Source organism: Capricornis sumatraensis, chromosome 1 (assembly GCF_032405125.1).
Source record: "Capricornis sumatraensis isolate serow.1 chromosome 1, serow.2, whole genome shotgun sequence".
In the NCBI taxonomy this organism is placed as follows: domain Eukaryota; kingdom Metazoa; phylum Chordata; class Mammalia; order Artiodactyla; family Bovidae; genus Capricornis; species Capricornis sumatraensis.
This window is the reverse complement of record NC_091069.1, coordinates 35963000-35978367: the sequence shown is the minus strand read 5'-3', so window position 1 is coordinate 35978367 and position 15368 is coordinate 35963000. Positions and strand designations below refer to the sequence as shown.

Here is a 15368-nt window from a genome sequence, read left to right as displayed (position 1 = left end):
TTCTTTGGAATTGGAATGAAAACTGACCTTTTCCAGTCCTGTGGCCACTGCTGAGTTGAACTATGGAATGCAGTTCGTGACATTGTGCAGGAGACAGGGATCAAGACCATCCCCATGGACAAGAAATGCAAAAAAGCAAAATGGCTGTCTGAGGAGGCCTTACAAATAGCTGTGAAGAGAAGAGAGGTGAAAAGCAAAGGAGAAAAGGAAAGATACAGGCATCTAAATGCTGAGTTACAAAGAATAGCAAGAAGAGATAAGAAAGCCTTCTTCAGCGATCAATGCAAAGAAATAGAGGAAAACAACAGAATGGGAAAGACTAGAGATCTCTTCAAGAAAATTAGAGATACCAAGGGAACATTTGATACAAAGATGGGCTCGATAAAGGACAGAAATGGTATGGACCTAACAGAAGCAGAAGATATTAAGAAGAGGGGGCAAGAATACACGGAAGAACTGTACAAAAAAGATCTTCACGACCCAGATAGTCATGATGATGTGATCACTAATCTAGAACCAGACATCTTGGAATGTGAAGTCAAGTGGGCCTTAGAAAGCATCACTACGAACAAAGCTAGTGGAGGTGATGGAATTCCAGTTGAGCTGTTCTGAATCCTGAAAGATGATGCTGTGAAAGTGCTGCACTCACAATATTACTTACCTGAAATTATCAGCGTTCTGTAACCAACATGACTTCTCACTCCCTCGAACGCTAAGAAAATAAACATCTATTTGCAATCCATACAATGATTCTCTCAAAGAATACTCCAATTTGTCTCCCTAACTATCCAGATAGGCAGAAAACATACTGCTGGGATTCTTTAAGCCCTGCTACTTAGTTTCATCCATGATTTTGCTTATTTTGTTTTGCCTTGTGGGGGAGGCAGAAAGGCCACCAAACAGAGAGGAATAATATATGAACCAGGCAATTTGTAGTTAGTTGAATCAAGAAATCTAATAACGTATTCCAGTCTGTCTTGAATTAACTGTATAATAATCTCTGCTTCAGCCTTCTCACCTGAAATATATAGAAACTATCTTTGCCTAATTCTCCTCAAAAGAATCTTTGAAAGTTCAGTTAAATGATGTCAATAAAAGTACTTTGTGTAAATCACTTCCTACATGTCCGATTCTTTGGGACCCTGTGGACCGTGGCCTGCCAGGCTCCTCTGTCCGTGGGATTCTCCAGGCAAGAATACTGGAGTGGCTTGCCATGCCCTCCTCCAGGGGGTCTTCCCAACCCAGGGATCAAACCCACGTCTCTTAAGTCTCCTGCATTGGCAGATGGGTTCTTTACCACTGGTGCCACCTGGGAAGCCCAGAGAAGCTTTTGTTGTTCGGTCGCTCAGTCATGTCTGACTCTTTGCAACCCCATGGACTGCAGCACACCACGCTCTCCTGTCTTTCACCATCTCCCGGAGCTTGCCCATCACCATCTCCCGGAGCTTGCTCAGACTCATGTCCATCGAGTTGGTGATGCCATGCAACCATCTCATCCTCTGTTATCCCCTTCTCCTCTTGCCTTCAATCTTTCCCAGCATCAGAGTCTTTTCCAAAGAGTCGGGTCTTCGCATCAGGTGGCCAAAGTATTGGCGCTTCAGCATCAGCATCAGTCCTTCCAATGAATATTCAGGGTTGATTTCCTTTAGGATTGATTAATTTGATCTCCTTGCAGTCCAAGTGACTCTCAAGCGCTATAGTTTCAGAGGAGCTATAGTTCCATAAATTTTTGGGGTAATATTACATCAGAAAACTGCAACCAGATACTAAAACAAAGATAGCCCTTTTTTTGCTAAAAAAAAAAACCTAATTATGAAATTAAATGTTTTAAAGTTTTAGTCAAAATATCAAAGGAGATGATTTTGAAATACAATAGAAATCATTTTAAAGTTCATTTAAAACAAGTCAAATACATTTTTTTGTATTTTTGATTTTGAGAAATCAAAATACATTTGATCTGATTTTGAGAAATCTGATACATTTCTTTAAAAAGAGAGAAGTAAGGAAAAATGCCCTACTCGATATTAAAACATAAATACACAAAAAGTAAAAGAGACTTCCCTAGTGGCACAATGGTTAAGAATCTGCCCGCTAATGACAGAACACAGGTTCGATCCCTGGTCCAAGAAGTTTACACATGCCAAGGGGCAACTAAAGCCTGTGTGCCACAACTCCTGAAGCCCACGCTCTAGGGCCCGGCTCTACAAGGGAAGCCAGTGTAGTGAGAAGCTCGTGCACCGCAACTAGAGAAAAGTTTGCGTGCAGCAATGAAGACTCAGCACAGCCAAAAAATAAAGTAAAAGAAAACGGTATCGATGCAAGAAGCAGACAAATAGATGAAGTGAATAGATATCCTGGAACAGACCTGTCTTACTCACAAGCCAATAATTGATGAGAAAATTATTTTGGGAATATGTAGTGTTAAACAGTGGTTTTAGAGAAGCGAATAAAATGAGTTCCTTACCTCACACTTTACACCAAACTCAACTCCAACTGGATGTGAGAAGAAAGAAAAAAGAGATATTAATACAACTGGAAGAAAATAGCAAACATTCCTCTAGTCATTGGTAAAGAGAGGATTGTACAATCTCTGAAACAGATGGACAAAATCACAAAACTTTTTCAAATAGATTCAACTACATAAAAATAAAAATCTTTGGTATGCTAACAAGGAAAATTAGAAAGCAACTAATAGAAGTGTTTGAACTTTGAATAAAAGATTAACATCTTTGATAAAGTATGTTTATAAATCAAAATAAAATATGTGGCTTAGGGTGGTTATATGAGGTTAAACATGAAACATTCACAGGAAAAAGAGTAAATTAACAAACACATTCAACCATGTTAATTATCCAATCAATAATCATAATTTAAAATAATCTACCATTTTTTACCTTAAAAATCAGCAAAAGTTCTCATTTTTAGTAAGAAGACTCAGTGTTGGCAAGAGTGTCTGATGCACAGTGCTGGTTGATGATCAGCAATGCACTGGAAAGTCACATGGGCAATAAGCAGAAATAATTTTTCTGCGTTCATATTATTTTGATCTAGTAATTCCATTAGAATTATCCTAGATTTTACTGGATTATTCTTATCCTAAATTTTACTAGATTATCCTAATCCTAAATTCAGGAAATTTATTCTAAGGAAATTGTCCTTTTAAAAATGTATAAAGATGTTCATCACAATGTTTTTAAAATACTTTAAAAATTGAAAACAATATGGAAATGATACAGCAAATTATGGCACAACTACTCAGTGGAATTTTTTATAGCTATGTCAAATTCTATTTATAAAAGGGTTTGTATTAGCATGCAAAATGTTTATGCTATAATGGAATTTGCCAGAAAAAAAAAATCACAGCAATTATGTAAAAAAATTCTAAGCCCAGAATCTGTAAAGAAGAGACAACATGCTGGTTATCCTTTTATGGATCTTCACTTGTGGCTACTTTCTCATTCTTTTCTATTTCTCCATATTAAAAACTTTTATTGTGGAAAAATGAAATTAAGCAATTAAAATTTTCCATGTGTGCATGTGTGTGTGTGTCCATGAGAATGTACACGTTTATGTCGCTGTGTGTGCGTATACATACGTCTCTGTATGTGTGTTGGGGTGTTTACATGTGTGCATGTGTGTGTGTGTCTGTGAGAATGTGCACATGTTTATGTCGCTGCGTATACATACATCTCTGTATGTGTGTCAGGGTGTTTCCATGTGTGCATGTGTGTGTGTCTGTGAGAATGTGCACGTTTATGTCACTGTGTGTGCGTATACATACGTCTCTGTATGTGTGTCGGGGTATTTACATGTGTGCATGTGTGTGTGTATGAGCATCTGTGAATGTATTTGTATGTGTGTGTGTGTGTGTGCACGCCCACACCCACACCTCCCGTCCTGTGTGCAGGTCCTTCGGAGTGCTGCTATGGGAAATCTTCTCTCTTGGATACATGCCATACCCTAGCAAAAGCAACCAGGAAGTCCTGGAGTTCGTCACCAGTGGAGGACGGATGGACCCACCTAAGAACTGCCCGGGGCCTGTGTATGACTCTGAGGATTTTCTACAATTTACTAAGCACAATTTTCCTTTTCAAAAAATATCTGCAGCCACATATGCTTTTTGATTTTCAAGATGAAGGAACAGATGGCTGACCTCATTTAATATGCCCCAAGATAGGAGTGTGCCTCTAGTTTCAATGAGATGGTTTATTCTTCCTGCCCCTTGACAGCAATAATGCCACACCCCAAAAGGCATACATTGTCTGGATGGAGGCTGTGGACTCAGCAGGTTCACTCGCCTCAGGCACCTCCTAGGTCTGTGCTGTGGCCTCGTCCCTGCTGCCTTACTCCACAGGTCTTGAGTCTCCCTGAAGTATCTCTATTCCCTGGGTTTTCTGCGGTCTTATGTGTCTCACCATGGACTCCATGCAGGCCACAGGGTCGCAGAGTCAGACACGACTGAGCGACTGAACTGAACTGAACTGATCTGTCTCACCTCCTTCCCACAAACAAGACAGATGGGAAATACAGTTAGAATATTCTGTCCCAGAGGTGACCTTAATTCAGGAATGGAACAAACGAGCCCTGTATGATACCTTCACACCCTGCCCATCAGCAGAGGGCAGCACGTGCAAACACGGGGGCAAGATGAGTCCCTACCCTAGAAGACAGTGCTATTCCAGTCCCATTAGAAAAGCACTGAGGGGGGAAAAAATGTATTTTTCATCCCATTTTTCTTGATTTTAATTTATGTCCGTGTTCTTTTAGATACCGGATAATGACCCAGTGCTGGCAACATCAGCCTGAAGACAGGCCCAACTTTGCCATAATTTTGGAGAGGATTGAATACTGCACTCAGGTATACACATCCCCCCCGCCACCTCCTTCAGCTAGTATTTATATGGAAAAGTCTTGAAGATGGCAAATACCAAAATGTGAAACAATAGTTACACCAGCCAGGAGAAATGAGTTATGCTCTTGAAGACTAATGTTAATTATCTATAAGTACAATGAGTGGTATCTCAGTCTGCCTGTTTTGTAAACAAATACTAGTTGCTGTCACTTAGAGGAGTTGAGCTGGGAGAGGGTCTGTCCAAGCCATGCAGCTTCCCGCAGTCCTGCTGGTCCCTGTCCAGATTCCACTCCCACTTCTGTCAGTAAGGACTGCATGTTTCCTGTTTTGATGTTAATAGAAATGGGGTACATTTTCAGCAGATGACTATGCCTTCTACCTCCTCAAGAGTGGAGGCCATCAAGTGAGAGCCGCAGCTCCCAATTTCCTCCATGTCTGCACCGTCCTCGGTGGAGGGGTGTGCTCCCTTACTTCAAGGTCTCAGGGGCCTTCACAGCCGACACTTCTCACCTCCAGGCTGCGTGAATTCTCTTTCCCTCTTTTTTTGCCTCTCATTCTGCCAGGATATCAGATTCTGGAGAACCTTTTAGAAGTCAAACAACAAACCACTACCTCACTAAATTCCCTCTCCTCTTAGTTGTGACAATAGACATACACATTTTCACACTGGAGTCATCTCCTGTCCTCATGATTCCATTCTTTTGGGTTCTTTGAGCTCAGAAGGCATTTATCTATATAGACTTCAGGTTATTCGGGGTTTTTTTGTTTGTTTTAGAGAACTTGATGTTCAGTGGCTTTTAGGTTCTTATGTTGTAATATTAATGGGATGCATCCACTTAAGTACATATACTTTGGAGTAATTTTCTTCTCCAAAGTACATAAGATCCCTCTTAAAAGCTGGGAGCTCTGTACAAGCATATTTTGAATGACTCATTCTAGAAATTAATAATTAATAGGGAAGGAACGAAAGACTAAAGCAGATAGAATTAGAAGGTAGTTATTTTTTATGCTTAAAGTTTTTACTGATGAATACTGGACCTCTGTGCTTTTCTATTAAACCGAAATAATGGTTTTCCCAATTTGCACAAAATAGTACAGGATTAAGTTTCCCCAACTTTAAGCTTTCTTCCACAAATCTTTCTCAAATCTCTAGCAACTGCTTTGTGCTTTTCTATATCAGTCTGTCGCTGTAAAAATGATCTAGCACAGAGTTGATTTTGTAAGTGGTTTTCCTCATAGCACATCAGTATTTCCTGGGTTTCATCAGATCCAAACTTGTTGAAAAACCACTGCATTGTGATATCAGCATATGTAATGAAGTGATGATATAACCCAGAAACGTTATGATCAAGTACAGCCTCCATCCAAAGGTGATGGAAATGCTGGGAGAACCAGAGGTTAACCTTGTCAGCCAGCATGGTGTGTCCTTCCTCCCTTCTCCTCCCCTCCTTTCACTCTCAACACATATTTTGAAGTCAAACATGCAGATTTTTTTTTTGTAAGTATTTCACTGGGAACTGGGCTTCCCTGGTGGCTCAGAGGGTAAAGCGTCTGCCTGCCATGTGGGAGACCTAGGTTCGATCCCCTGGTCGGGAAGTTCGCCTGGAGAAGGAAATGGCAACCCACTCCAGTACTCTTGCCTGGAAAATTCCATGGACAGAGCCTGGTAAGCTACGGGGTCCATGGGATTGCAAAGAGTCACACATGACTGAGCAACTTCACTTCACTGGGAACAGACGGTAACCCATTTTTAAAACTAATTTATAATTTTTTGAATCCACTCCTCTGTAAGTTTTGCCTAAAGCTGGCCTCTGCAAAGCCTTTCTTTCCTGAGTCCACTCCCCTTCCCCAAGCAGTGGGGCCGCTTCCGGGCACCCTGTCCCAGCGCGCTCTTCTGTAACAGCGCCTCTCCTCCAAGCTCTACGAAATGAGGACGTTTTCGCATGTGCTTCTTATTCTCCCGTGCTTACAAATTAATATATTCCCAGTAAACCCTGAATGGTTTCCTCATCTGTGAAGTTAGTTTGGATGACATCATCGCTAAGGTTATCTTCCCATCCACACGTTTGGCTTGTGCTTCAAAGTCTCCATCCGTCCATCTCTCCCGTCTGTAGGACCCAGATGTGATCAACACCGCTTTGCCGGTTGAATACGGGCCCCTCGTGGAAGAGGAGGAGAAGGTGCCTATGAGGCCCCAGGACCCCGAGGGAATCCCTCCTCTCCTGGTCTCGGCGGCCCAGGCCAAGCGAGAGGAGGGCCGCGAGCCGGCCGCCCCCGCCGCTCTGCCCTCGGCTCCGCCCGGCAAGGCCGGCAAGAAGCCCGCGGCCGCGGAGGCCTGTGTCCGAGGCGGCGCCCGGCCGCCGGCCGTGGACGGGGGACACGTCAACATGGCCTTCTCGCAGTCCAACCCGCCCTCGGAGCTGCCCCAAGTCCAGGGCTCCAGGAACAAGCCCACCAGCCTCTGGAACCCCACCTACGGCTCCTGGTTTACAGAGAAACCCACCAAAAAGAACACTCCACCGGCCAAGAAGGAGCAGCGCGAGCGGGGGCCCCCGGGCGGCGAGGGCGCCCGTGCTGTCCCGGCGCCCGCGCCCGCCGCCCGCCGCCCGGGCGCCTCGCTGCTCCTCGAGCCGTCGGCGCTGACCGCCAGCCTGCGGGACGTGCCTCTGTTCAGGCTGCGCCACTTCCCGTGCGGCACCGTCAACTACGGCTACCAGCAGCAGGGCTTCCCCCCGGAGGCCGCCCCCGGCCCGGGCCGCTACGAGGACCCCGCGACCAAGAGCCAGCCTGCGCCCTGAGCCCCAGCTCGGCCCGGGGAGGGACAGGTAACGGCTCCTCCGCAAACCACTGACCAAATGTCACTCTTCATTCTGTGCCAACTTGTTTTGAAGTGCCACATCAAAAGCTGTGTTTTCAAATTGCTTCTAAAGGTTTGGAGCACGCGTTCATCCCAGTCTTGCAAAAGGAGACCATCTCATAAAGAGGAGTGATCAGTGCGAGGCCAGGACGCGGCTGCGTAGGGTTCTGAAGGATGGCTGGTGTCCACCTGCTCCTGCTTCCTTCCCTGTCCCGCGTGCTCTGCTCCACGCTCGCAGAGCTAGCCACTCCTGTGTTTGCTAGTCGGAGTCATAGGTTTTCCCCTGGTCAATGTGGGCCTGGACCACTTGAGAGCAGAGGGAACAGAAATAAAGTTCTCTGTAGTGTCAGCGTGGGGACATTCTTTACTTGGAAAAGAAAAATCATAGACAACTCACTGGAAGGTCACTGTGGATGCTGGGTGCTTTCACTTGTGCTGTGTCATCGACGATCATATCATAAATATGTGGTGAATAGTTAAGAGTAGTAGAGAGAAAATGTGTATACACTCACCTGAATGAATCACAAGTACTCAAAAGTGTTTTGAGGATGGTAAGATCCAGAGAGTCCAACATCCTGGTAATATACCTCAAGCCTTAAGAAAACCCTCCTACTAACGGTGAACAGCAGAGTGTGAGGTTTCCTATTGCGTTGAAAATTTGAGATTTAAAATTTTAATTACTTATTTTAAAACTTAGCACTAAAATAAACTCCGATATAATTTAAAAAAAATTTTTTAATGTAAGCAACGGTGATACATCAACGCATAAAAATGTATCCATTCATGGGCATTAGTGTCACACTTTCTAACAATTTCAGTCATGAAGGTTACCAAGTTGAAGTTTCTACTCCTGGAGATGAATCAGGGGAGCAACAGGCCCTTCAGTGGTCCTAAGGAGAGGTATTGATTCAGTATCCTTCCTTCCAGGCTTCACCCCAGTTCCAGCTCCTTAACAGTGTGTGATTCTAGCACATATGGGAACAGAAATGGACTGAAACACAAGGTATAATTTGTATACCTGTCAAATACAGAGTAAAACAGTTTTTTCCTCTGGGTGACATGTAGTGAAGGAATTAAGGAACATGTGAAGTGCTGAGGTTGGTAGTGACATGTTACAAAGAGAGTTCTGAACTTGGTTTTCACACGTGAAATTTATCTCCATTGCAGACAAGTTGGGAATCTGTTAAACCTTACACACAGACATATGCAATGAAGCTTTATCAGAAAGTTTTCATCTCTTTCGCTCCCCTCAATTCTCTTTCCCAGTTTCATTTCTGGTGGTAGCTGTGCCAGCACCTCACTTTGGGACGAAAGCATTTTTTATCACTTGTTAAGCACTAAAGGTTCCCAAGCAAAAGGACTGTGTCTATCCACCTTGCCCTGCCTTCTCAACTCCACCTGCATCAACAGTCTCATCTGGACTCAAGGCCATTCTGTTCTAAGCCAATACCAGACCAGTGAGTGTGATTCCCCTATGGCAGAGCCTTGCCTAGTCAGTAGTTCTTCACATCTTGAGAAGCTCAGATACCTTGGACATCACTTTTCTTTATCTTCTTGACTGCCAAAAGTATCTTTATCGGACACACATGAAGATCTCATCAATGAACTCATCTCTAAATACTTGTATCAATAAAGTTTTAGCTCATGCCCGGCACAAAGTAAATAGTCTAATTATATAACCATTAACTCATAAACCACCTGAAGGTGTTCAAGAATCACACTTTGAAAGATACCCTCCTAAAAGGATGACAGAGCAACTGTCATAACAAGAACAATTTTACTTTATACTTGTGACACCAGTAACCAATTAAACAGGGAGCATGCTACATGGTTAAATAGTCAACTCTTTCATTAACAAGGGAAAAATCTTATTCTTTTCTCTTCTTAAAAACTACACATCCTCTACATTTTCAGGTTGTGCCTTACTACCACGGAGATTGATTTGTTGATTCTCTCTAATCGTCTTATTGGTATCAGTTTTCATGTAAATGGTAGTCCAGTCTTAAAAGCCTGTATACATGGATAATAAACAACTCCACACTGAGATATGATGACCTCAAGATGTTTCATTTAACTTGCTAATCGCCCAGGTATCAGCACTCCTGCCATATGGCTCCAGCAATTCATACTGATGCTACAGACTCACATATTTATTAATTATGATGGAAAATTCCACCTAGAACATGGACAGGCACAATTAAAGTCTGTAGAAGTTACATTAATTAAGCCATAAGCTAGTATAGTTATTCATGTTCCATATCTATAAAGAAGCTCATCATAAGTTCATAATCATTCCATTGGGAAACTGACAATTTGTGAGGAATGACTAGTTTATCAATAGGCGGTACTTCAATATTTTAGCAGATCAATATATCAGGAACAAACTTTTATTTTTTTAGAAAGAGTAAGATCTACTTGGTAGTTGAAAGACCAGATTCTTCAGGTCCAGTTAGGATGTGCGTCCTGGCTGTCTATGGGTTCTCAGATCTGTCTGTACCTCAGTGTCTCCATATACAAAATGAGGATAATAACGTCCCTTTCTCCCTGCCCCTCAGGGAGATTACAAACTGTGAAAGCACAAGCACTCCCTCTCACACCTCTTGAATTCCTTAACGAATTGGGTTGATTGTGGGGAGAATTTCAAAAGACGGCGTGTGTCTCTATACGCCTGCCCTCCCACTAGTCCCATCTGGTCCTCCCAGCTCCCCTTCTGTGCCGAGTGTGCTTCACCTGTCAGTTGTTTGATGACAGTAGCAAGAACTCTACCAGAACCAAGTCCTTTCAGCTCAAAAGAAGAGTGTGAAGACTCTCTGCTACACTTAGTGTTAAAAAATGAGCAACAGAAGAAGACATTTAATCAATTTGATGAATTCTTTTTAAAGTGTCTGGCCTCTCCATATAGTTTTTGATAAACTCTACAGCTCTAAGATATCACATAACCACAGATTAACTTTATTCCTTAACACTTGGGGCTTTTACCTCCAGATTCACTGGGCGCACCACCAAAAATCCCCAGCGGCTCAGGGATAAAGGATCTGCTTACAGTGCCAGAGTTGAAGACGACACGAGTTCAATTCCTCGGTGGGGAATATCCCCTGGAAGAGGAAATGGCAACCCACTCCTGTATTCTTGCCTGGAGAATCTCATGGAAAGAGGAACCCAGCAGGGCTACAGTCCATGGGGCCGAAAAGAGGCAGACATGACTGAGCACACGTGTACCACTAAAAATTCTAAGTGATCAGGCTATTTTAACAGATTTTCCTCTAGTAATAGTAGAATTAAAATTCACATGAGCTTTGTAGACCTAAAACATGATGCTTATGAATTTAGACTACTCTGAATAACAGACTTCCCAAGGCAAGATTCATAAAATGTATGAAGTGCATTGTCAATCTGTCTTTAGCTAATGACTTTTTAATTGGGTCCCCAAAGAACACACAACTTGACTTTGCTAATTTCACTGCAGCAGATGGTTCCCTGTGCTATTGTGTGAACATATAAAACAAAAACCAGAAATTCCTATAAACTTCCACAAGATGCCCTAAAATAAAAGATAATTATTGAGAACAAATAGTAAGGCTTCTATTAAGATTCTGTTTTGATTTAGTATCCTGAGTAGGTGTATTTAATTTTTAATGCACCACTCAAACACAAAGCTATTTTTAGCTCTAAGTTAATAACTTTTAAAACATTTGAAAAGCTCAGTGTAAGGAAATAATATGACATAGCATTGGGGGAGGGAGGAACATGGCTTCAGCGTTCAGTAAATGTAAATGAGCGTGTTACCTTTCCACGTAAAGATGGCACCACCAGGCTCGCCTCAGGAGAACCCCAGATACCGCATCTATCTGCAGTACTCTGCCCTGTCCATTCCGCAGATCCCTCTGTTTGACCTGTGCTCCAGCAGTTACCCTACTCCATTCATCTACAAAGGCCTACTGCCTCCCTGAAAGCAATTACTCAAAATAAGTTATCCTGCCATCACTAAAAGCCTCATTGGGCAGGCGAGTTTTTCAGCCAGTGTTAGTTGAAAGGCAGTCTTACTAAATGAACCCACTAAGCCTTAGTATATTAGTGCTCCCTAGAGCACTTACATTGTGAGCGGTTATTTGCCAGTACAGATGATTATCAGACTGATAAAAACCTCACCCGGTTGTAATATTTTGCATGGCTTAGCACTCATCGATTATTTGAGAAGTAGCACGCAGACCGAGTACAGGAGTTGAGTATAGGTATTAGACAGCAATTACCTACCTACATGACTCCAGCAAGTTAAAGTCTCACTTTCTCATTTAAAAACATGAGCAGTTTGGTCTCAAAGGCCCCCTTCCAGCTCTGAAGTCTGATTCTGCAAGACTTCACTTCTGTGTAAGGTAAATCCCAACATCTGGCCCACAGTTGGTAGGGGTGTGTATGTGTGTGTGTGTGTGTGTGTGACAGAAAGAGAGAAAGACAGACAGACAGACAGACAGAGAGTGACTCTTAATTCATTCAAAGCGAAAGCCAATTAATTCAGTGCACAATGCCAGTGATGCAAATTATATATAATCTTCATTCAAAAGGAGACCAGAAAGAAGTTTAGCATCAGTTCTCTGTTTATTGTTCTATTCAAAGATCTCTTTAATAAATCATAAAACCATTAACATAGCAAAATGAGGTTAATCCGAGATGGTTTCCTGGAAGAAGCAAAGCTGACATAGGACTATGAAAATCATGTTAATGACCTTCACACTGACCATGACACCACTTATTTCTCTTTTGTTACATTTGCTACAGTGGCAGCCTTATGAGCAAAGTAAAATCATGTGACTTATCACTCGAAGGTTCTCTTTCACCATGCCTAATACTCAATGACAGAGCTCATGTACTTTCTGTCCATGACCATTCCCAGGGTAACAAAGCCCATGATGAGCCACTTGTTGGAGACCAGGCGTGTCCATGGAGTCAGGCCTCCCTCAACAAACCTCGTGGAACCATTTATGATGAGGAATTCATAGTAACTGGAGTCCTCTCTCCCAACCACCATCAGATTGGTTAGAATCCCTCTTCTCAACTTTGTGGAGACACCCACTGCCACTGGAGGGCAATTTTTAGAAAACTGCTGGATTATATAGCTTTATAGTGGATCTAGAAATGAGGAATCCTCAAAAGATAGCCAATTCAAGGGTCCCACCAAAAGAGAAGACTGTGACAACTACAGGCAATTTTCTACATTTTAGTGTATCTAACAGTTGAGAAAAAGATTTTTAAATGTTTTTTCTTTATTCCACAATAATATTTATGTGGTATTTCACAGTTCTCAGAGAAGTAAGATTAAAGACAAATTATTTTTCTTCATGAATATAACCAGTAAGCAGCAGGTGACGTTTTACAAAAGAAAGCAAACTAAGGCAAGACATGGACTGGATTTCCCTGTCTCAAATCAGGGAGTGTGACGTGAGACCCCAAGAAACCTCACGCTATTTCTTAATTCCCTCAGCTTTAGTCCCTTCAAGAAAGAGAAAAGATCGCTTGAGAAAAATCACAACATTTTTAAGAAGTACATGTAATCTATTGGGATTCTTATTAGAAATTCATTTTTACTGGCAGGTTCAATAAAGGAGACTGAAAATGTTTACTTTCATCCTCTTCTCTGTTGTGTATAATGCAAAATCCACTTTCCCCTGCCATCAATATGGGATTTTTATGACTATTAAAATTCATTCAAAAATCCACATTAGGATATTCTCACAAAGATATTGCATAGCAACACCTATCCTTCATAACGAGAACTGTCAGGGACAGCCAATATCATCAACACTGTTGACTAAGACTTAAGCTGAATCTCAGAAGTCACAGTAGACAAAGAATAAAAAGGATGACTTGAAACTGTGCACCTAATTTTAACATGATTCATTTCCATGTCAGTCTTATTTGATTTGTTACATGAAAAATCATTGATTTGGTCTTTGTGAAGGTAAGGGTTCTTCAAATAATGCCTCTCTAAGGCTGGAGCTGAAAGAACTTAGCTTCTATGAGATCAACACAGGCCAAAGAGAACACTGCATGTAGATATTTAAACTTCCTAAACTTTAGGAATGCTTCAAATTCAGTTCAGCGCAAGTAGCTTCCTGAGACTCCCTATTTAATTTAATTTAATTTAATTTAATTTGATTTATCCAATTCAAACAACGCTGATAAAATATCCAGTCCTGAGACCGGTTCCTCTGAGAACAGAGGCATACAAAGTGTGCATGTGAAGACCTGAATATTTACAGGAGCAACCAGCTTGACACTTGAGGGTTCATGAAGGATTTTAGAGCTGAAATTAAATCATATTCATGATCGCTGGTCAAATGATGATAGTGATCACTGGACACAGGTTATGTTTTAGCTAAACAGCCTCATTTAAACACCTAGAGTGTCTTTACTAACACAGCTCAGAACTTATAGCCAGCCCCTCCTCGGCATCAAGACCACACTTTCCAACTGGAACTAAAAAATGACAAGACCTACTGCTGCTTTATCATGAAAATTCTGTTCTATTTTAAAGAATGAGAAGGAAAAAAGGATCCTACCCCTAATCCGTGCCTTTCTCCTCAAGGGAAAAGGCTATGAGCAGAAGAGAGTTTCATTTCTACCACGCATAATGAAAATACATTGTCATCAGTAATGTGCCCATCCACTCTAACTCCTCCACATAAATTTCTTTCTCCCTCCTGTAAAAAGGAGAACTGGCAAAAATTTTGCTATAAGAAAATTATTTTTGCCTATGCAAAGGCATCATATTCTGCTTGTAATAAAATCTTAACACAACTTACGTAACTTGTTCAAACCCCACACAGTCTCCATTAAGAATGTCTGTTGTGTATTCAAGCAGCTTATGTGACATCGTTTGTAAATAAGGGCCTATGTACCAAGGGATATTACTAACCAGTTACTAAAATCATATGTGATAATGTGAGCTTTGTATTAACTACTATGTTTGTATAATAAATGAGTGTAGTAAAGCAAAGGGCATGAAGAAAAATAAAAAATTCTCCTACTTGCTTGTCATGCAATGAAATGTATTATATGTCTCTGAGTCAATCATTTAGATAACAAATGTCCAGTGAACAGTTAATTACTAGATCTATATCCTAATTAAGATGATTCTTAACACATTAGGTCTCTAGCCATTGGTCAATGTGGTTTAAATAATATCACACAGTCTTAATAGGTAGAGGTCCAAAATAAAACCCTGAAATAAAAATGCTTGACTCCAGAAACCAATGCTGTATACACGTGGCTGAGATCCAGTCCACCCTCTCTGTGTTAGAGCACACATGTTACTGTGTCCTCTGAATTAGCATCATAGCACAACAGAAATTCAGGGCTGGCCCCAGGGAACACAGATAGGCAATTAGGTGGCCACACTGTCCTTCCTGTCCCCTTGTGGCCACACTGTCCTTCCTGTCCCCTTTTCTGCCCTTGACACCCAGCACGTCACTGTCTGGGGTGAAGGTGGGCTACAACGATTCAAGCCTCTCTTGTCCCTTGTCCTCCCTTCCCAGCAAAACGTACCTGTCCGTGGCCTGGCCTCTCAAGCTCACCTGGCCGAAGCTGGTGCCCTCTACTGTAAACCATCGACAGCCTCCACTGCCTCGGTGCATTCAGCAGCATTACCTCAGCATGTACTAG

The 15368-nt window shown here is 42.0% G+C and overlaps 1 protein-coding gene across 1 annotated transcript in view; it reads left to right on the top strand.

The window, feature by feature from the left end:
- The window catches only part of ALK (ALK receptor tyrosine kinase), a 734717-nt gene extending 727067 nt beyond the window's left edge, over nt 1–7650 (top strand). Inside the window, exons 27-29 of the mRNA XM_068966737.1 lie at nt 3908–4042; nt 4768–4858; nt 6967–7650. Coding sequence (XP_068822838.1) covers nt 3908–4042; nt 4768–4858; nt 6967–7650 — 910 coding nt within the window. The remainder of the gene's footprint in view (nt 1–3907; nt 4043–4767; nt 4859–6966) is intronic.
- Nucleotides 7651–15368: the final 7718 nt, after the last annotated feature.